This window comes from Oncorhynchus kisutch, linkage group LG4 (genome assembly GCF_002021735.2).
Source record: "Oncorhynchus kisutch isolate 150728-3 linkage group LG4, Okis_V2, whole genome shotgun sequence".
Taxonomy (NCBI): Eukaryota; Metazoa; Chordata; class Actinopteri; order Salmoniformes; family Salmonidae; genus Oncorhynchus; species Oncorhynchus kisutch.
The window spans coordinates 52,829,286-52,853,035 of record NC_034177.2 but is presented as its reverse complement, the minus strand read 5'-3'; the positions used below and the strand labels follow the sequence as shown (position 1 = coordinate 52,853,035).

The window sequence follows — 23,750 nt, the reverse complement described above, 5'->3', positions numbered from 1 at the left end:
AGTGAATACAGTGGGGCAAAAAAGTATTTAGTCAGCCACCAATTCTGCAAGTTCTCCCACTTAAAAAGATGAGAGAGGCCTGTAATTTTCATCATAGGTACACTTCAACTATGACAGACAAAATGAGAAAAACAAATCCAGAAAATCACATTGTAGGATTTTAAATTAATTTATTTGCAAATTATGGTGGAAAATTGTACTTTTGGTGGCTGACTAAATACTTTTTTGCCCCACTGTATATTCAATGTACAGGCTACAATGTGGGGATCTAATGCCTGGTAATAACTGCATGTATATAGGACTTGCATCCTTGGCACAATAAAGTTATTATATTCTACTCAATCCATAGGCTTCATTAATGCCATTCAGTCTTGAAGTCAATACAACAACTATGATAGCTGAGGTTCATAGGTTCTGAACTAATATTCATACCAAACGTTTTAGGGTCCATACGCAGATCGGCTACATTCTGTAGCTAGCTACACATCCATATGCATCCATTTATTTTTATCCTCCACTACACAATAAGCAAGTAAATAGTTAGCTAGCTATGTTACTTCAGCAGCATTGCATGGAAAGTATAAGCAAGGCAAGCTTACACAATTATACATTCAATTTGCAGTAAATGCTTTAGCTAGCTAGATTCTTTACATCCACTGTTTCAGGTTTTCTCAGGAGTCCCTAAAATATTAAACAACATGAATTACAATTTCATACTCATGTCATAACACGAGCTAGTTAGCTGGCTAATATTAGCTAGTCAGCTAACTTACAAAATAGCGATTTTCGTAAAAAGAAATGTTTGTCTCTACATTAACATATTCCTCTCAATTGTATGTTTTTTGCTTGACTCGTTATGATGTTATAATTACTTTCATTTGCTTCCACTGTAATGTTTTGTCAGCAATCTTTGCTGAAGAAAGTCACCAGCGACGGGGGTCTTGTGTCAAATTCGTCATTGGAACTACGCGATATGATTGGTCATATAAAAACCTTGGGACCCAAATGCATAATGAGTGCTCTAACTCCCCTTGCAGTGGTCTGGAGCAATGAAGCCGTGATGCTAGGTACCTCTAAGTCCTGCGGTGTAAGCTCGCAACTTTTAAAGGAGGAACCACTGTATCATGGTCCAAATACACCAAGACAGTCGTAAAGAGGGCACGACAACACCTTTTTCACCTCAGGAGACAAGTCTATAGCTGCACCATTGAGAGCATCCTGACCGGTTGCATCACTGTGGCAACTCTTCTGCATCTGACCGTAAGGTGCTACAGAGGGTAGTACATACGGCTCAGTACATCACTGGGGCCAAGCTTCTTGCCATCCAGGATCTATATATTAGGCGGTGTCAGAGGAAAGTCACAAAAATTGTCCAAGACTCCAGTCACCCAAGTCATAGACAGTTCTCTCTGCTACCGCACGGCAAGCGATACCGGAATGCCAAGTATAGGACCAAAAGGCTCCTTAACAGCTTCTACCCCCAAACCATAAGACTTTTATTTATTTAACCTTTATTTAGCTAGGCAAGTCATTTAAGAACAAATTATTTTTTGCAATGACGGCCTACCAGGGAACAGTGTGTTAACTGCCTTGTTCAAGGGCAGAACGACAGATTTTGACCTTGTCAGCTCGAGGATTCAATCCAGCAACCTTTCGGTTACTGTCCCAACACCACTAGGCTACCTGCCACTGAACAATTCATCAAATGGCCATCCGGACTATTTACATTGACCCCCTCCATTTGTTTTTACACTGCAGCTACTCACTGTTTATTATCTATGCATAGTCACTTTACCCCTACCTACATGTACAAATTACCTCGACTAACCTGTACCCCCGCACATTGACTCAGTACCGGTACCCCCTTTATATAGCCTTGTTATTTTCTTGTTACATTTTATATACTTTTTTACTTTAGTTTATTTTGTAAATATTTTCTTAACTCTTTCTTGAACCGCATTGTTGGTTATGGGCTTGTAAGTAAGCATTTCATTGTAAGGTCGACACCTGTTGTATTCGGGACACGTGGAAAATAAAGTTTGATTTGAATGTCCGAAATGGTTCCAACAACTCTTCTCCTGTTGTCCTTCTTCGTAGTTGTCCGGTATCCGGTGACTTGTCGTGTAGTCCTGAACAGATCTTATGAGTTGATTTTTCTTCCATTCCCTAACGATGCTTCTTTGAAGATACGATTAGCCAGCTGTATTGATGGTTGAGCAGAGTAACAGGATGATCCTACTTAAATTCACTTTTGAAGATATCTTACTTAGGATAGCTAATCAGCCATACCTGTGATGGCTGATTTAGGGAGGTGAGTTTGTTTCTACCTCATGTTGAGATTCAATGTTCAAGCCATTTAAATGCGCAGCTGCAGCTTCACGTTTTTCCTGGTTCAATGTGTTTTTTTCTTATCTCGTAATTTATACCTTTTGCTCGAAAGGGGCGGTCCGGCAGGCTGGCACGCTCCCTGACCTCACTCCAGGGCGGTGATTACTCAATGCATTACTCAATTATGGAAAACAATTATCTCTTATAACTTCTTAAATCACATCCCTTCCTTAACAAAAACACATCATTTTTAATATTACATGCACAACGCACAGTATGGAAACGTCAAATATGTAGTGGGTATACTTTCTAAGTTACAGTATTTCCTTTATAACATTTGCAATGGCATCACAAAAGAACAAACAAAATGACATTTGTGTTCTATAGATCGCCTCTGACCATTCCCTACATTATATACTAGAAATATTGTTCCAGTATTTGTTTTTGAATGTGTTAGAGTTTCAGCGGGAAATAGGTCTGTTGAGACAAAGCACAATCCTTTGGTGAATTTGGAGGCCTGGATCTTCTCCCTTGATTTACAACAGGACGTGAGTTGTTAAACCCCACTAGTTATATCCATCCCCCTCTACGGGTGAGAGGGGGTCTGATTGAAGTTATTCATTGCAAATCTGATCTTTTGGGATTTTCTTGGACAGTTATGACACCACTGAGAGTCCGCACTAGAGGTCGACCGATTATGATTTTTCAACGCCGATACCAATTTATTGGAGGACCAAAAAAGCCGATACCGATTAATCGGGCGATTTGATTTATTTATTTATTTGTAATCATGACAATTACAACAATACTGAATGAACACTTATTTTAACTTAATATAATACATCAATAAAATCAATTTAGCCTCAAGTAAATAATGAAACATGTTCAATTTGGTTTAAGTAATGCAAAAACAAAGTGTTGGAGAAGAAAGTAAAAGTGCAATATGTGCTATGTAAGAAAGCTAACGTTTCACAATCCCTACATAAGTGACAACCCACAAAACCTACCACATCATAGCTTACTTATCAACAGTATGTTTATGTTCTATAATATTTTCTGAAACTGACCATATTAGCAGTTCTTACAGAGGGTAGTGCATACCCGCACTTCCTTGCTCAGAACATGAGAACATATGAAAGATTGTGGTTCCTTTTAACATGAGTCTTCATGAGTTATTCCCAGGTAAGAAGTTTTAGGTTGTAGTTATTATAGGAATTATAGGACTATTTCCCTCCTCTACCATTTGTATTTCATTAACCTTTGACTATTGTATGTTCTCATAGGCACTTTAGTATTGCCAGTGTAACAGTATAGCTTCTGTCCCTCTCCTCGCTCTTACCTGGGCTCGAACCAGGAACACATCGACAGCAGCCACACTCGAAGCAGTGTTACCCATGCAGAGCAAGGGAAACAACCACAGGCTCAGAGCGAGTGACATTTGAAACGCTATTAGCGCGCGCTAACTAGCTAGCCATTTCATTTCGGTTACACCAGCCTCATCACGGGAGTTGATAGGCTTAAAGTCATAAACAGTGCAATGCTTGACGCACAACGAAGAGCTGCTGGCAAAACGCACGAAAGTGCTGTTTGAATGAATGTTTACGCGCCTGCTTCTACCACTGCTCAGGCAGATACTTAGATACTTGTATGCTTGCATGCTCAGTCAGATTAAATGCTACGCAGGGTACGCTAGATAATATCTAGTTAACCATGTGTAGTTAACTAGTGATTATGATTGATTGTTTTTTATAAAATAAGTTTAATGCTAGCTAGCAACTTACCTTCGCTTAATGCATTCCCGTAACAGGCAGCGAGAGAGAGGCAGGTCGTTATTGCGTTGGACGAGTTAACTGTAAGGTTGCAAGATTAGATCTCCCGAGCTGACAAGGTGAACATCTGTCGTTCTGCCCCTCAATGAGGCAGTTAACCGACCGTTCCTAGGCCGTCATTGAAAATAAGAAAGTGTTCTTAACTGACTTGCCTAGTTAAATAAAGGTATACATTATTATATTATTTTTTTGCGGCAAATCGGTGGCCAAAAATACAGATTTCTGGTTGTTATGAAATCCCGAAATCGGCCCTAATTAATCGGCCATTCCGATTAATCGGTCGACCTCTCGTCCGGACACCCATTTTAACATCCCATCCAAAAGACGGCACCCTACTTAGGGGAATGTCCCCAAATGTAATCAAGGTTTGGTCAAATATTATATCTGTTTAGGCTTCTTGAAGTCAATTTGCAATCTATTTGTCTGATTATGTTCTGGCCCCCTGACCATCCGCTAAAAAAGAAATTGGCCTGTGGCTGAATCTAGTTTATCACTGGTTATGACCATCCTCGGTCACTTTACTTGGACAAAGAAAATACACTTTATGACACTGTCAAGAAGCATTATAACCATCATGATCATATAAGCCAGATAGGCCTCTCACGTACATGCCCTTATGTCAGTCATCAGTCAAAAAGAGGGTGTCTCGTCCTGCTCCTGAAATCTGCTCCTGTATTCATCTGTCATCAGCAACAGAGCATAGGGTAGGGATGTCTGACATCAATTTGTGCGCAATAACAATGATAATTTAATATGGTCAGTTTCAGAAAATGTTATATAACATAAACATACTGTTGATAAGTAAGCTATGGTGTGGTTGGTTTTGTGTGTTTTGTCACTTATGTAGGGATTGTAACCAGGCATAAAATAATGCCATATGTCACAACAGGTTTAAATGTGTCATGACAGTGTTATTACCATATTATGACAGGTTATGACAATGTGTGAAAGGCAGCTCTATGCATACTGCAGCTAATATGATGAGCAAAACAAAGAGAAGCAGCTGGAAGTATGCATTTCTGGAAGTACGCATAGTTATTGGTTTGACACAGTGAATGCATATTCAATGGCCTAAGCCCTGTTCCATGCGTTAATATTTACTAGAGAGAATGAGAGTGCACTGCAACTGTACTTATTTCATACTTGCCTGTTCCTCTACTCCCCAGTCTCTACCCCTCCTCAGAGCAGGTCTAATTCCCTGTCGGGAAAATCGTTTCGAGTTAGCGTAGTAGCGGAATTAGCTATTGAAATGACTTGGCATTGCTGCATATACTAATTTGGTATTCTGCTCTTGTGAGAACTGCAGTTGTTGCCAAAGGGAAAGGTCAGAGCCCCCGGCCTCAAATTTAAGTCACAAAAGTTGGTTTGGTCTTAAAGCCAAGTATTCTCAACATGAATTAATCAACTCTGTCAACGTGGAACAATGAAAGTGATTTGATTTGACGACCAATTGTTAGCAAATGTTGAAATAAGAGACTTTTGAGTAGGTACCATAATACATTGTTAATCACCGGTTGGGGTGTGACACTAAACTCAATTGGAGTTTTATTCAATCCGCTTTCCTTCATCTTGTTTCTTCTCCCTACATCCCCTCTTCTCTCCCCATCCTCTACACCACTCCCTCTCTCGCCCTCTTCTCACTCGCCATGCTCTTCACCACTCTTTTCCCACTCTTCTCTCACCATCCTTCACCCCTCTTCGACTCCCCCTCTTTCTCTACCCCTCTCACTTCTGTCCTCCAGAAAAGCGTTGTGGAGCAGCTGAGGAAGGACCTGCAGGTGAAACAGGAGCCAGAGGTGATGGTGCAGGTGCCGGCTGCAGACAAACACGTCCTCCAGATCCCCTCCTCTGCCACTCTGCTGGCCCTACAGCAGACCACACACACCCAGGCCCTGCAGCAGGTAGCCACACAAGTCCACAGACACTGTCAACCTTAGCTCAACTCAGCTGCTTGTTATGTTGCACAAAGGCTTGTTGTGTCATAACTTTGCAGTAGCCTAGAAACATTCCTGAAACTTTCCCAGGTTTTTCAGAAATACCATTTGGATTGATTCCTTGTTGGATAACTTATTCACTCCTGCTTATTCCCTCCTGATCCAAGGAATCCTCCAACCAGGATTTCTGGAAAACCTAGGCAGTTTGGGAAAGTTTGCAACACTAGCCTGCCCTGAAAATCCCCAAACCTGTGTGTTCATAATTGTTTACTACTATAAAGATAGAGAGTGAAGAATCATGCTAAGAAAAAGTCCCTGATACTCTGGATGGTTCTCTGTACTGGCATTAGCTCCGTTATCAGATGTCCTTCAGCCATGCCAGTTCTTTCAGGTAGTACTTCTTCGTTCCTATGACCTCGCGGACCACGTTCCCCTCTAGACAGACACAGCCATGTTGTAAACCCTCCATCATTCATGACTCTGTAGATTTATCTCCAGCTCTTAGTGAGATGTACGTGCTCGGCTGGCAGATTGTCTGTGGCGTTTGATATAACCGGGAGGAAAGATTCACTCCTCCAGAGAATGGTTTAATAAAGGTAGCCGTAGTAGTGTCACTAGGCTTCACATTAGTTCATATTTCTTGGATTTAGCATTATTATGCTCACTTTTCCTCTCCCTTTTTTGACCCCATCTCATCTAATTTCTCTGTCTTCTGTCTCCGATTTATCAACTTTTTATTTATTTGTATTTTTTCTCTCCTCTCGCTGTCAGAAGATGCTGGCAGTCACCCCAGTCATCACCACTAAGACTCTACCTCTAGTGCTGAAAGCTGCCACTCCCACCATGCCTGCCTCTGTCATGGTGCAGCCCCCCTCCACGGTCACTGCCATCAGCCACACCTCCAAGCCCAGTGCCATCATCTCTGACAACTCCAACTTCCGAAACACACCAGTCAACCTCCAGGTGGCCAGCAAGTTGACCAATCAGGGTTCAGAGTCCGTGCGTCTGGTGTCAAAGAATTCAGTTGTGGTAAGGGGCATTCACTTCCTGTACATTCTACAGTACTATCATTGTTATCCTTTGTAGTTCAACTCTTTCAAACTCTTTCTCTTGTAATTGGTGGCAGTTTGGAATCCACAGAGTGTGTTCAAATTAAGCAGTAAATATTCAACCACTTTTTTTCTGTTGTACAAAGTCTCTTAGAGCAAGGTGGGTTGAACATCTTTGTATGGAAATATGCATGGTCAAAATTGAGAATGTCTCTTAATGAGGAGGTGCTTTGAGGCAGTGATGGCACTTGGCACAAAGTCATCTTTCTCTCTGTAAAACTACCTGCGGAATCCAAATATTTTTTCAGATCTAACTGTTGTCTGCAGCTCAAATCAAATCAAATCAAATCAAATTTATTTGTCACATACACATGGTTAGCAGATGTTAATGCGAGTGTAGCGAAATGCTTGTGCTTCTAGTTCCGACAATGCAGTAATAACGAACAAGTGATCTAACTAACAATTCCAAAAAAAACTACTGTCTTATACACAGTGTAAGGGGATAAAGAATATGTACATAAGGATATATGAATGAGTGATGGTACAGAGCAGCATAGGCAAGATACAGTAGATGATATCGAGTACAGTATATACATATGAGATGAGTATGTAAACCAAGTGGCATAGTTAAAGTGGCTAGTGATACATGTATTACATAAGGATGCAGTCGATGATATAGAGTACAGTATCTACGTATGCATATGAGATGAATAATGTAGGGTAAGTAACATTATATAAGGTAGCATTGTTTAAAGTGGCTAGTGATATATTTACATCATTTCCCATCAATTCCCATGATTAAAGTGGCTGGAGTAGAGTCAGTGGCATTGACAGTGTGTTGGCAGTAGCCACTCAATGTTAGTGGTGGCTGTTTAACAGTCTGATGGCCTTGAGATAGAAGCTGTTTTTCAGTCTCTCGGTCCCAGCTTTGATGCACCTGTACTGACCTCGCCTTCTGGATGACAGCGGGGTGAACAGGCAGTGGCTCGGGTGGTTGATGTCCTTGATGATCTTTATGGCCTTCCTGTAGCATCGGGTGGTGTAGGTGTCCTGGAGGGCAGGTAGTTTGCCCCCGGTGATGCGTTGTGCAGACCTCACTACCCTCTGGAGAGCCTTACGGTTGAGGGCGGTGCAGTTGCCATACCAGGCGGTGATACAGCCCGCCAGGATGCTCTCGATTGTGCATCTGTAGAAGTTTGTGAGTGCTTTTGGTGACAAGCCGAATTTCTTCAGCCTCCTGAGGTTGAAGAGGCGCTGCTGTGCCTTCTTCACGATGCTGTCTGTGTGAGTGGACCAATTCAGTTTGTCTGTGATGTGTATGCCGAGGAACTTAAAACTTGCTACCCTCTCCACTACTGTTCCATCGATGTGGATGGGGGGGTGTTCCCTCTGCTGTTTCCTGAAGTCCACAATCATCTCCTTAGTTTTGTTGACGTTGAGTGTGAGGTTATTTTCCTGACACCACACTCCGAGGGCCCTCACCTCCTCCCTGTAGGCCGTCTCGTCGTTGTTGGTAATCAAGCCTACCACTGTTGTGTCGTCCGCAAACTTGATGATTGAGTTGGAGGCGTGCGTGGCCACGCAGTCGTGGGTGAACAGGGAGTACAGGAGAGGGCTCAGAACGCACCCTTGTGGGGCCCCAGTGTTGAGGATCAGCGGGGAGGAGATGTTGTTGCCTACCCTCACCACCTGGGGGCGGCCCGTCAGGAAGTCCAGTACCCAGTTGCACAGGGCGGGGTCGAGACCCAGGGTCTCGAGCTTGATGACGAGCTTGGAGGGTACTATGGTGTTGAATGCCGAGCTGTAGTCGATGAACAGCATTCTCACATAGGTATTCCTCTTGTCCAGATGGGTTAGGGCAGTGTGCAGTGTGGTTGAGATTGCATCGTCTGTGGACCTATTTGGGCGGTAAGCAAATTGGAGTGGGTCAAGGGTGTCAGGTAGGGTGGAGGTGATATGGTCCTTGACTAGTCTCTCAAAGCACTTCATGATGACGGATGTGAGTGCTACGGGGCGGTAGTCGTTTAGCTCAGTTACCTTAGCTTTCTTGGGAACAGGAACAATGGTGGCCCTCTTGAAGCATGTGGGAACAGCAGACTGGTATAGGGATTGGTTGAATATGTCCGTAAACACACCGGCCAGCTGGTCTGCGCATGCTCTGAGGGCGCGGCTGGGGATGCCGTCTGGGCCTGCAGCCTTGCGAGGGTTAACACGTTTAAATGTCTTACTCACTTCGGCTGCAGTGAAGGAGAGACCGCATGTTTTCGTTGCAGGCCGTGTCAGTGGCACTGTATTGTCCTCAAAGCGGGCAAAAAAGTTGTTTAGTCTGCCTGGGAGCAAGACATCCTGGTCCGTGACTGGGCTGGGTTTCTTCTTGTAGTCCGTGATTGACTGTAGACCCTGCCACATGCCTCTTGTGTCTGAGCCGTTGAATTGAGATTCTACTTTGTCTCTGTACTGGCGCTTAGCTTGTTTGATAGCCTTGCGGAGGGAATAGCTGCGCTGTTTGTATTCAGTCATGTTACCAGACACCTTGCCCTGATTAAAAGCAGTGGTTCGCGCCTTCAGTTCCACACGAATGCTGCCATCAATCCACGGTTTCTGGTTGGGGAATGTTTTAATCGTTGCTATGGGAACGACATCTTCAACGCACGTTCTAATGAACTCGCACACCGAATCAGCGTATTCGTCAATGTTGTTAGCTGACGCAATACGAAACATCTCCCAGTCCACGTGATGGAAGCAGTCTTGGAGTGTGGAGTCAGCTTGGTCGGACCAGCGTTGGACAGGCCTCAGCGTGGGAGCTTCTTGTTTTAGTTTCTGTCTGTAGGCAGGGATCAACAAAATGGAGTCGTGGTCAGCTTTTCCGAAAGGGGGGCGGGGCAGGGCCTTATATGCGTCGCGGAAGTTAGAGTAACAATGATCCAGGGTCTTTCCACCCCTGGTTGCGCAATCGATATGCTGATAAAATTTAGGGAGTCTTGTTTTCAGATTAGCCTTGTTAAAATCCCCAGCTACAATGAATGCAGCCTCCGGATAAATCGTTTCCAGTTTGCAGAGAGTTAAATAAAGTTCGTTCAGAGCCATCGATGTGTCTGCTTGGGGGGGGATATATACGGCTGTGATTATAATCGAAGAGAATTCTCTTGGTAGATAATGCGGTCTACATTTGATTGTGAGGAATTCTAAATCAGGTGAACAGAAGGATTTGAGTTCCTGTATGTTTCTTTCATCACACCATGTCACATTGGCCATAAGGCATACGCTCCAGTAGAGAATACCGTATTTGCTCCGGTGCAGGCCACCACCACCCCCACCTCAGCACAGCCAGTCAAAGTTCCTCAGTTTGTCTCTCCTAAAATGACGCCTCATCCCACCTTTCAACCACAGTGCATCCTAGTAAGACCTGCCCCCTAACCCTAATCCCCACCAATACTTTCCAATGTGTGAGTGGACACATGAGGCATTTAACTCAGACGTCACTAGAGGGCGACAGTGTATCCGAGGACACAAACACAGTGCAGTCACAGTCTTGGCTCCATGGCTCCAAGCTACTGTTTGCATTGTGCTGCTTTGTTCCTCTAGTCTTCTTCAGCTTTCAGAATGATGTGTGCTCATGTTGTTGCTTTGATCTGTGTTAATACCTTCCTTTGCAGGCTGTTGTGTCTTTATGGTGAAAACTCGTTGTTTTGGCTGTCAGTGTGATGACCTGTTTTTAACCCTGGGTGTGAATGTGTGATTTAATGCCCTGCTATTGAGGTGTGTAATGCCCCTGGGATATCAGAGTCCCTCAACACTGGGCTCATTCTGACAGTTACACAAAAAAAAGAAACCCTGGAATGAGTAAGTGCGTCCAAACTTTTGACTGGTACTGTAGAAAATTGTAAAAATTAAGAAAAACCCTGCAGTGAGTACTTGTGTCCACACTTTTGACTGGTACTGTATCTATATATGTACTTTAACCTTATTTATAGGGATATACAATTGCTCCTGTAGCAGATGATACATTATTGGAACCAACCCTCACAGGTTAATTGCTTGTTTATTATCTCTTCAATAGGGCTGGCAGTGAGACAAGTAAGGGAGCTTCCCGACCATATTGACTAAACTTCGTAGCTGGAGGTGTCTCCAAAATGTATTCTGTGGCAACTTATATTTCTTGGAAATTTGGGAAAAGCTTAAGAATTGCTTAGAATGCTCATCAAATAGATCCAACAGATAATTGATTCCTAGTTGTTGCCACTGTACCCCAAAAATGGTTTTACTTCCAATTAGGATACTCTTATTTTGCCACAGAGGGGCCTGAGGCGACGTATGAAGGTCCCAGTGTCCAGCTCTATGTATCTTACCCCACAAGGTTCGGGTGTTTGCATCATTGGAGTGATCCATCAGTTGTGGTCTAAGCCAGGGCGAGACTCCCCCACAGGCCTCAGACTCTATCTGGTACCAGCCTGGTTTAGCCCCTCCCTTCCAATATGGCAACCACATACTGATATGTTTGACATTGATAGCCCAGTAGTACCCCCTGAAGTTATGGATACCAAATCCACCTTTTGGGTGTGGGGGGGAATGTCTTTTTTTATACCTAAATGGATCTGTGAGTTACCCCAAAGAAAATCTAGGACATGCCTGTCAATATCTTTAAAGTAAGAATCTGGAATATATAGAGGAAGATGAGCTAGAAGATAATATATTACAGGTGCCAGCAACATTTTAATATAATTAATTTGACCCCATAATTAAATATATATTTTTGACCATTTAGCATAGCCATTCTTCATTTTAAAAATTAAGGGTTTTTATATTTTATATTCCAACAATATCCCTGTGGCTGAGTGTTATTAGTATGCCAAGGTATTTGATACCCTAAGGGGACCATGTACATTTCTATTGGTTGAAGAGATTGGATGGGCTTAAGCCAGATAAAAGATGAGCCTCAGATTTATGCCAGTTAATATGATAACTAGATGATGTAAATTCCTCAGCAGTGTCGTAAATCAGGGACAGATATCTCAGGTTGAGACAAGAAAAGTAACTTGTCATCTGTATAAAAGCATGAGCTTATGCTGAATGTTGCCCACCTTAACTCCATGAATAAGTGGGTTACCTCTGTTTCTGGGCCAGGGGTTCCAAAGCTAGCACAAATAAACTGGGGCTTGAAGGGCATCCTTGTTTTGTACTTCTATGTAACTGGAAAGGGTTGGGTATGAGACCATTTGGTTTATCCGATTCACAAAGTTCTCCCCAAAGCCAACTGTTGTAAGAGATGTAAAAATATAGCCCCATTCCATACAATAAAAGGCTTTGGCAGCATCTAATGACAAAGCAATTGTTGGAGTGCTTGAGTCCTGGACAGCACACTGTATTTATGTGCTGTAAGGTTATCTGAGCTGTAACGGTGGGGGATAAAGCCAGCCTTTACAGGTTAATGATACTACTGTTGTAATAGTTAATGTGACGACAGTTGCTCATCGAATGATTACAAGTTTCTAATTGCATGATTAACATAATCAAAAAATTATTAACTCATTAACCTGGGGCACCATGGGAAAACTTTATTGAGTTTCTATTTCCCAAATTAACTCAAAGAATATCAGAATATCGATTTTACAACAGCCGCTAATTAACCAGTTACCTCTACCAATCTCGTTCTGAACGTCGTATATACCTGTGAATCTGCACGGACCCTGGTCTCACCAATGAGTTCGTACCACACCAATCTTAGTTGAATATTTGATGATAATAAAAGATACATGATGATAAAAGATACATATAGACAAAACACATTATAGGCTATTGATTAGAACTTAGTATAACGGGCCAACACACTATGGCGCGTGTTACCCAAAATGGGGATTTCAAAGAGAGAGAGAAAAAAGAAAGTACACAAGAAAAATATACATTTGGGTGAATTTGTCAGCTATGCTTATTCTAACCCTAGCCTTGCCCCAAACTGCCGCTCTTATGGGTCAGAATATAATGATGTAATTACGTGGGGATGATCTCCGAGGATTCTCTGCGTGGACCGTTCAGGGGAACGTTCAGGTTGCTCGATGACGCACCTCTCCGGCGCACCTCTCTGATCGTCCTCCCGATGTCAGTGTCCTTTTGGCTTAGGAGTCTGTTCCCTGAGGACAGACAGCTCTGTAGCTCAGAGCTCACAGCATAGGAATGAAACCTTTTAGATACCATGATTCGCTGGGATTGGATGCTAAGGGGCTCCGGCTTGAATTCACCCGCTTAGACACAGCTACTCATCCGTAGCTTGGGTAGAAAAGGATTTCGTTGTCTTCAAACTTACTCCTCAACCCTAAGTAGTGCATCTAAATAATCTCTATCCTTATCTGAGAGTTGGGGTAAATTCAAGTCTGCAAAAAATCTATCCAACTTTTGTTTGTCCAGTATACCCTAAGATGTACAGTGGTTCCTCCTTTAAAAGTTGCGAACTTGAACCGCGGGACTGAGTCACAGCTTCGTTACTCCAGACCACCACAAGGGGGAGTTAGAAAACTCTTTATGCATTTGGGTCACAAGGTTTTTATATGACCAATCATATCGAGTGGTTCCAATGATGAATTTTGAAGCGAGCGACCCTTGCCTTTGTGGCGTTCTTCAACAAATATGGCGGACAAAACATTATGGTGGAACCAGATGTAAGTTCTTATAACGTCATAATGAGTCAAGCAAAACATTTACAATTGAGAGGAATATGTTAGTTAATGTAGAGACAAACGTTAGAGAATAATTTTTGTCGTAAAGTTAATTTACGAAAATCTCTATTTTCGCAAGTTATCTGACTAGCCAACATTAGCCAGCTAGCTAGTGTGATGTTGAACAAACCAACAAAAATAAAAAATAACCTACTGGTAAGAAACAGTCCAGTCAAATCCAGCTCTAGGGCTGAGTCTAATCATAGCAATGCAAAGTCAAAGGCACTTATCAGACAGACGTTGATAGTCCTACATCCAATATAATTCTGGATTCAGCAGTCCTCCCTGGCAGATCTTCTCTGGATGAAGGCTGATGCTTCGTCTTGTCAGTCAAACGTGTGATCTTGGCTCCATTGAGTTTGGTCTCCAGTGTAGCAGGAAAATGCAGAAAACGCATGAACTCGATCTTCCGCGATTTTAGATCGATTTTGACATGTTTGAATGCCATCCTCCGGTCGTTAACTCGTTTAGAATAGTCTGGGAAGAACATAATTGTAGATCCCTGCCATGTCACCTGTCTTCTCTCTTGCTGTTCTGAGAATTTCTTCCTTCACCTGGTAACATAGCATGTCGAACATAATGGGCTGTGGCCGGCATCCCTCTTTCGGGTCTCTCCTCGGCGGGCCGGGGGGGAATCTATGTGCCCTCTGTCCCTCAAGTGACCTCTCAAACTGGCATTCCAGCACATTTGGGATTTTCCTCTGTAGGAACTGTATCATGTCTTTGATTTCTACCATCTCGGGAACACCCAGGATTTTAATATTACAGCGATGCCCTCTGTTATCCAAGTTATCAACATGGTCCTGTCATTTTTTAAATTCTTTATGGATTTAATCTAGCTGACCTTTCGTTGAAACGGCACCATTCTCCTATGTTGCAACATGGTCCTCTGCTTCTCTAAAGCGGGTGGTCAGCGAATAAATGTTCCTTCTATTTCCTACTTTTAGGTTCTAATTCTCAGAGAAAAAAACTCTACAAATACTATGAAAGCTTAACTTCTTTGGGATAGGGGGCGGTATTTTGACGTCCGGATGAAAAGTGTGCCCAAAGTAAACTGCCTGCTACTCAGGCCCAGAAGCTAGGATATGCATATAATTGGTCGATTTGGATAGAAATCACTCTAAAGTTTCTGTTAACATAATTTATGTGAGCATAACAGAACTGAAATGGCAGGTGAAACCCTGAGGACAAACCCCCCCCTCCTCCAAAGAAAAATGTAATCCTACCACTGATTTCAATGGCTGGCACTTTTATAATAGGGCGAAATCGTGCCTGATTGCAGTTCCTATGGCTTCCACTAGATGTCAACAGTCTTTAGAAAGAGTTTCAGGCTGGTTTTTGGAAAATTTGCCAGAAATTGTAGTTTTTCTAGGTGGCTCCCATTTTGGCTGTAGTGTTTCCAAGCGCGTGAATGAGAGCGCGTTCTTTGGTATTTTTCTCCGGTAAAGACAGTAACGATTGTCTCTGTCGGCGCCGGAACTTCCAGAGACAGAGATGGCCGCCTCGCTTCGCGTTCCTAGGAAACTATGCAGTTTTTTGTTTTTTTACGTGTTATTTCTTACATTAGTACCCCAGGTCATCTTAGGTTTCATTACATACAGTCGAGAAGAGCTACTGAATATAAGATCAGCGTCAACTCACCATCAGTACGACCAAGAATATGTTTTTCGTGACGCGGATCCTGTGTTCTGCCTTACAAACAGGACAACGGAGTGGATCCCATGCAGCGACCCAAAAAAACGACTCCGAAAAAGAGTGAAACGAGGCGGTCTTCTGGTCAGACTCCGGAGACGGGCACACTGTGCACCACTCCCTAGCATTCTTCTTGCCAATGTCCAGTCTCTTGACAACAAGGTTGATGAAATCCGAGCAAGGGTAGCATTCCAGAGGGACATCAGAGACTGTAACGTTCTTTGCTTCACGGAAACATGGCTCACTGGAGAGACGCTATCCGAGGCGGTGCAGCCAACGGGTTTCTCCACGCATCGCGCCGACAGAAACAAACATCTTTCTGGTAAGAAGAGGGGCGGGGGCGTATGCCTTATGGCTAACGAGACATGGTGTGATGAAAGAAACATACAGGAACTCAAATCCTTCTGTTCACCTGATTTAGAATTCCTCACAATCAAATGTAGACCGCATTATCTACCAAGAGAATTCTCTTAGATTATAATCACAGCCGTATATATCCCCCCCAAGCAAACACATCGATGGCTCTGAACGAACTTTATTTAACTCTTTGCAAACTGGAAACCATTTATCCGGAGGCTGCATTCATTGTAGCTGGGGATTTTAACAAGGCTAATCTGAAAACAAGACTCCCTAAATTTTATCAGCATATCGATTGCGCAACCAGGGGTGGAAAGACCTTGGACCGTTGTTACTCTAACTTCCGCGACGCATATAAGGCCCTGCCCCGCCCCCCTTTCGGAAAAGCTGACCACGACCCCATTTTGTTGATCCCTGCCTACAGACAGAAACTAAAACAAGAGGCTCCCACGCTGAGGTCTGTCCAACGCTGGTCCGACCAAGCTGACTCCACACTCCAAGACTGCTTCCATCACGTGGACTGGGATATGTTTCGTATTGCGTCAGATAACAATATTGACGAATACGCTGATTCGGTGTGCGAGTTCATTAGAACGTGCGTTGAAGATGTCGTTCCCATAGCAATGATTAAAACATTCCCTAACCAGAAACCGTGGATTGATGGCAGCATTCGCGTGAAACTGAAAGCGCGAACCACTGCTTTTAATCAGGGCAAGGTGTCTGGTAACATGACCGAATACAAACAGTGCAGCTATTCCCTCCGCAAGGCTATCAAACAAGCTAAGCGTCAGTACAGAGACAAAGTAGAATCTCAATTCAACGGCTCAGACACAAGAGGCATGTGGCAGGGTCTACAGTCAATCACGGACTACAGGAAGAAATCCAGCCCAGTCACGGACCAGGATGTCTTGCTCCCAGGCAGACTAAATAACTTTTTTGCCCGCTTTGAGGACAATACAGTGCCACTGACACGGCCTGCAACGAAAACATGCGGTCTCTCCTTCACTGCAGCCGAGATGAGTAAGACATTTAAACGTGTTAACCCTCGCAAGGCTGCAGGCCCAGACGGCATCCCCAGCCGCGTCCTCAGAGCATGCGCAGACCAGCTGGCCGGTGTGTTTACGGACATATTCAATCAATCCCTATACCAGTCTGCTGTTCCCACATGCTTCAAGAGGGCCACCATTGTTCCTGTTCCCAAGGAAGCTAAGGTAACTGAGCTAAACGACTACCGTCCCGTAGCACTCACTTCCGTCATCATGAAGTGCTTTGAGAGACTAGTCAAGGACCATATCACCTCCACCCTACCTGACATCCGAGACCCACTCCAATTTGCTTACCGCCCAAATAGGTCCACAGATGATGCAATCTCAACCACACTGCACATTGCCCTAACCCATCTGGACAAGAGGAATACCTATGTGAGAATGCTGTTCATCGACTACAGCTCGGCATTCAACACCATAGTACCCTCCAAGCTCGTCATCAAGCTCGAGACCCTGGGTCTCGACCCCGCCCTGTGCAACTGGTACTGGACTTCCTGACGGGCCGCCCCCAGGTGGTGAGGGTAGGCAACAACATCTCCTCCCCGCTGATCCTCAACACTGGGGCCCCACAAGGGTGCGTTCTGAGCCCTCTCCTGTACTCCCTGTTCACCCACGACTGCGTGGCCACGCACGCCTCCAACTCAATCATCAAGTTTGCGGACGACACAACAGTGGTAGGCTTGATTACCAACAACGACGAGACGGCCTACAGGGAGGAGGTGAGGGCCCTCGGAGTGTGGTGTCAGGAAAATAACCTCACACTCAACGTCAACAAAACTAAGGAGATGATTGTGGACTTCAGGAAACAGCAGAGGGAACACCCCCCTATCCACATCGATGGAACAGTAGTGGAGAGGGTAGCAAGTTTTAAGTTCCTCGGCATACACATCACAGACAAACTGAATTGGTCCACTCACACAGACAGCATCGTGAAGAAGGCGCAGCAGCGCCTCTTCAACCTCAGGAGGCTGAAGAAATTCGGCTTGTCACCAAAAGCACTCACAAACTTCTACAGATGCACAATCGAGAGCATCCTGTCGGGCTGTATCACCGCCTGGTACGGCAACTGCTCTGCCCACAACCGTAAGGCTCTCCAGAGGGTAGTGAGGTCTGCACAACGCATCACCGGGGGCAAACTACCTGCCCTCCAGGACACCTACACCACCCAATGTTACAGGAAGGCCATAAAGATCATCAAGGACATCAACCACCCGAGCCACTGCCTGTTCACCCCGCTATCATCCAGAAGGCGAGGTCAGTACAGGTGCATCAAAGCTGGGACCGAGAGACTGAAAAACAGCTTCTATCTCAAGGCCATCAGACTGTTAAACAGCCACCACTAACATTGAGTGGCTGCTGCCAACACACTGACACTGACACTGACTCAACTACAGCCACTTTAATAATGGGAATTGATGGGAAATGATGTAAATATATCACTAGCCACTTTAAACAATGCTACCTTATATAATGTTACTTACCCTACATTATTAATCTCATATGCATACGTATATACTGTACTCTATATCATCGACTGCATCCTTATGTAATACATGCATCACTAGCCACTTTAACTATGCCACTTTGTTTACATACTCATCTCATATGTATATACTTACTGTACTCGATACCATCTACTGTATCTTGCCTATGCCGCTCTGTACCATCACTCATTCATATATCCTTATGTACATATTCTTTATCCCCTTACACTGTGTATAAGACAGTAGTTTTGGAATTGTTAGTTAGATTACTTGTTGGTTATTACTGCATTGTCGGAACTAGAAGCACAAGCATTTCGCTACACTCGCATTAACATCTGCTAACCATGTGTATGTGACAAATAAAATTTGATTTGATTTGATTCTCTGTCTTAAATTTTATCGTTTATTTGCGTATTAGGGTACCTATTGTTTGATTATAAACATTGATTGACTTGTTTGGATACGTTTATTGGCAACTTTTGGGATTCATTTTGTATGCATTTTGAAGGAGGGAAACCGAGTGGATTATTGAATGAAGCACGCCAGCTAAACTGAGTTTTTATGGATATAAAGAAGGACATTGTCAAACAAAAGGACCATTTGTAATGTAACTGGGACCTTTTGGACTGCCAACAGAGGAAGATCTTCAAAGGTAATTAGGTAATATTATATCGCTATTTCTGACTTTCGTGTTGAAAATGATTTGTTATGCATTTGTGTGCTGGGCGCTGTCCTCAGATAATCGCATGGTTTGCTTCCGCTGTAAAGCCTTTTTGAAATCTGACATGGCGGCTGGATTTTAATCTTTATTTTAATGTATTTCACTTGTGATTTCATGAAAGTTTAATATTTATAGTAATTTCATTTGAATTTGGCGCTCTGCAATTTCACCGCTCACTAATCCGGAAGAAGTTAAACTATTTTTTTCTGCCCATAGGATCAATACAGCTGCATTAGACAAATACATTTTTACACAAGCACTGATATTTAACCCTTCCTCATAGTCTGAGTCTCCTACCCATCTGTACAAACATCGTTCTTTACTGCTAGGCAGGACACTAGTGATACGGGCCATAAACTTTTATTTCTCCTTTAAGGTGACCTGGACCTGACCTCAACCCCCCTCCATCACCAATCCATGGTTCTCTCTCCTTATCAATGCCTGCCACATGTAATCGCTTACCTGCACTCAACACATTCCAAGCTTCGTTGCACACACTATATACCGTCCTCCTATAATCATTCACTTCTGGTGTAGACCCTCTGAACCTCAGCACTCCATCAGTGACATAAGTATATTTTTATATTCTCAGAATCCAACAGTCCCCCTTGTTGAACAATAGCTTCCTACTGTTCAACTTACATACACTTGGAAATTACTTATAAATAAACAAACAATGATAACAGAACATTAGCAAAAAATAAATAAAACATGATTATAAATGAACAAACAGTGATAACAAACATTCACAGTGAGGTTCACAAACTCAGAGACTTATGGTCTATGATCACACCATACCCAATCGTATTTCCATTTCTCATCACAGCTGAAGCTGGTGACTTCCTCCACTTCAGCTGGAGCTGCTTTTAGTTTCTCCACTTTCTCCTTCTGGGTCCTAAGAGAGTGATAGCATAAGACTTGGAAAGCAACAAAAAGACACATAAAACATAACAGTATTAACTTCTTATGGGTATGTGGGATGCTACTGTCCCACCTGGCCAACATCTGGTGAAATTGCAGAGTATCAAATTCAAAAATGGAAATACTCATAATAATAATTCACAAAACATACAAGTGTTATACATCGGCTTAAAGATTAGCTTCTTGTTAATCCAACCGCGGTGTCAGATTTCAAAAAGGCTTTACGGTGAAAGTATACCATGCGATTATCTGAGGACAGCACCCAGCTCACAAAACATTACAAACAGTTACCAGCCAAGTAACCAGCCAAGTATTGGAGTTACATTGGATTCTCAATAAATGTTAGTTTTGTTCAATAAAGTCCCTCTTTATTTCCAAAAATGTTTTGTTGGAGCGTTTCGTTCAGTATGGCTCAAAGGCAGTCACAACAGGCAGACGGAAAATCCAAATAGTATCAGTAAAGTTCGTAGAAACATGTCAATGATGTTTATAATCAATCCTCAGGTTGTTTTTAGTCATAATAATCAATAATATTTCAACCGGACAGTATAACAAGAAAGGTGTGCTCTCGGTCGCGCGCAGCAAACAGGTCTGGGGACTTCCCAGGGTCCACTCACTCGGAGTGGTCTTTCTCCCTCATGTTTCAGAATACAAGCCTGAAACCATTTCTAAAGACTGTTGACATCTAGTGGAAGCCATAGAAAGTGCAATTTGAGTCCTAAGTCATTGGATACTGTATAGGCATTCAATATAAAACTACAACTACATTTTTCTCAGGTTTTCACCTGCCATATCACATATCACTGTACTCACAGACATTATTTTAACCGTTTTGGAAACTTTAGAGTGTTTTCTATCCAAATTATATGCATATCCTAGCTTCTGGGCCTCAGTAACAGGCAGTTTACTCTGGACACGCTTTTCATCCGGTGGTGAAAATAGTGCCCCCTACCCTAGTGAGGTTAACGATGTGGTAAGCTGTGCATAATTATATATGCATGAAAACCAAAGTTTGAGACCATGACAATTCCCACTCTCTCTTCACCTGACTCCATGCCTTCAGGATACTTTACTGCTGGATTCCACAAAAATGAATGCCCTAAAAAGCTTCCTCATGCTTTCGCTCAGTCTTCCCCTTTCCGGCCCCAGGTTCCGAGAGGTGTTCCCAAGCCATGTCATTTTCACTTTGTTCCCCATCTCCTCCATTGTCACCTGATAGACACGTCACCTGATAGGCAAGTGCGTATCCCTAATCAACACTACATCCTCTTGAGGTAACTCAGCACTGTATATGCTTTCACAAGAATGCCTTCAAAATGTTGTTTAGAGTACAATTACCCCAACATCTATCCTCTTTCATATTTTATTTATTTTATTTTACCTTTATTTAACCAGGTAGGCAAGTTGAGAACAAGTTCTCATTTACAATTGCGACCTGGCCAAGATAAAGCAAAGCAGTTCGACAGATACAACGACACAGAGTTACACATGGAGTAAAACAGACATACAGTCAATAATACAGTATAAACAAGTCTATAAAGGCAAAGGCAAAAAGGCAAAAAGGTAAAGGCAAAAAGGCCATGGTGGCAAAGTAAATACAATATAGCAAGTAAAACACTGGAATGGTAGTTTTGCAATGGAAGAATGTGCAAAATAGAAATAAAAATAATGGGGTGCAAAGGAGCAAAATAAATAAATAAATAAAATTAAATACAGTTGGGAACGAGGTAGTTGTTTGGGCTAAATTATAGGTGGGCTATGTACAGGTGCAGTAATCTGTGAGCTGCTCGGACAGTTGGTGCTTAAAGCTAGGGAGGGAGATAAGTGTTTCCAGTTTCAGAGATTTTTGTAGTTCGTTCCAGTCATTGGCAGCAGAGAACTGGAAGGAGAGGCGGCCAAAGAAAGAATAGGTTCTGGGGGTGACTAGAGAGATAAACCTGCTGGAGCGTGTGCCACAGGTGATGTGTGTGCCACATATGATGAATTAACCAATAAAGCAGCTATCCCAACTATGATGTTAAGGTAGCAGCTCCCAGACCCAACCCATCTGCAGGTCTTACAGTGGAATCTAGTCTCTCTATCTCTCTCTCTTTAGCCCGCTTCCTCTGTCATGGTGTCTTCAAGCTCACCCATTATGCAGCTGGACCTAACTTCACGTGAGAACTATGCACCCACCAAGGAGAAACATGATGATCTTTACCGCTGCAGGTGCTGTATGGAGTACTGTGTGTGGATCAGACCAACGCTGTCCCAACACACCTGCCTGGTGTATCTTGATGTACACTCAAATCTCCAGAATTCAGCCCATGCCCTTAGTTATCTCTGGCTCCTTATGTGCTGCTTTCACCTGAGGACATAGACACTGCAACACATGGGTCATTTCCTGACAACGTAAACTCTCCTGTTATGGCAAGATCACTAATTTGTGACATTTAAGTAATAGCCTCCCCTGTACTCCCATCGGTCTGTCAGTTACCAGTTACCAATCCATGTGGCACGAGTCTTCATTAACTGATATCCCAACAATGCTACTAAAGTAACCCCTGCAACTACTAACATGGCCCATGACTAAAGCCTCCTTCAATTACAGTCCCTACAGCGACTGCCGTGAGAATAACTATTGCATGTAATCTGTCAAGTGTTTTCCGGCTGTTAGAAATTGGGAACGAGATTAATGAGTTGGAAGAATATCCAATCTAACAAAACACTGAGTTACAGGTTTCTTGAAAGTTTACCATTACCACTATCTTTTCTACTCTCACCATGACCTGGGTATGTGTAATGTTCAATTTAACTTAACAGTTAGCTCATAGGAGGGAGGACAGCTATCTCCTGTAACAATATACATAGTCTCTGGGAATGATAGCCCTCTACCACCATGACCTTAATTTATGAGCCCCCACAGATTTCCACTGCAGTCACGTTCCATCCCACTTAACAGCCCTATGTAAACATTCTGTCTCAAACACCTCACCTCCTGCTACAGATACATTTGCACATATATCAGTCCATCGAACCCATAACACACTAGTCACTACTCCTAATGCACTTCTACAGTTATAAACATCCTAAAACATTCTCAAATAATTTTGTCAATATACATCAGTCCCGACTCTGGAACAATGATCACTAATATGTTCCATGAAACCTAAAAACATATTGACTTAATAATTTCACACCACCCTTGGTGTTTATGTATCGTTTATGTATCTTTAGCATGTACTATTCTCCATAACCACTGCACCACAATGTTTATGAACTAACTATAAAAAAAGTAAATTTTAGGTTTAGTATCCCCTTTGCTAATTCCTCGTTACCCCTCTACCCTTTCGTACATTCTAGAAATCTATTTCAGAATAAGACAATATAAAATGTACATCTATTTCAGAATAAAACCACATAAAATGTCTCATGAGAAACAAGGCTTTCTGAGTTTGCAAGGAGTGTTTGGCCAGATAATTAAAATGTGTTACCTCTGGAATCCATTCCCCTGGCATTTTGCCTAGATTCTTCAACCCAAAGAACGTTTTCCTCTGGCAGATTTAGCCATTTTCTCATCATAGGGAATCTGCGATATTTGATCCCTGGCCTCTACTAAAAAGTTGGGTAAGATGTGATCTCATACGTCTTCCTTCACATAAAAACAAGAAACTGTAATCTCTATGAACCACTATCGATT

At 42.9% G+C, this 23,750-nt stretch overlaps 1 protein-coding gene across 4 annotated transcripts in view; it reads left to right on the top strand.

The window, feature by feature from the left end:
* LOC109889690 (PHD finger protein 21A-like) overlaps window positions 1-23,750 on the top strand; it is a 111,089-nt gene that overhangs the window by 56,028 nt on the left and 31,311 nt on the right. For all 4 annotated transcript variants that reach the window (XM_031823215.1, XM_031823214.1, XM_020481304.2 and 1 more), the window contains 2 exons: window positions 5,900-6,058; window positions 6,863-7,120. In XM_031823215.1, coding sequence (XP_031679075.1) covers window positions 5,900-6,058; window positions 6,863-7,120 — 417 coding nt within the window. The remainder of the gene's footprint in view (window positions 1-5,899; window positions 6,059-6,862; window positions 7,121-23,750) is intronic.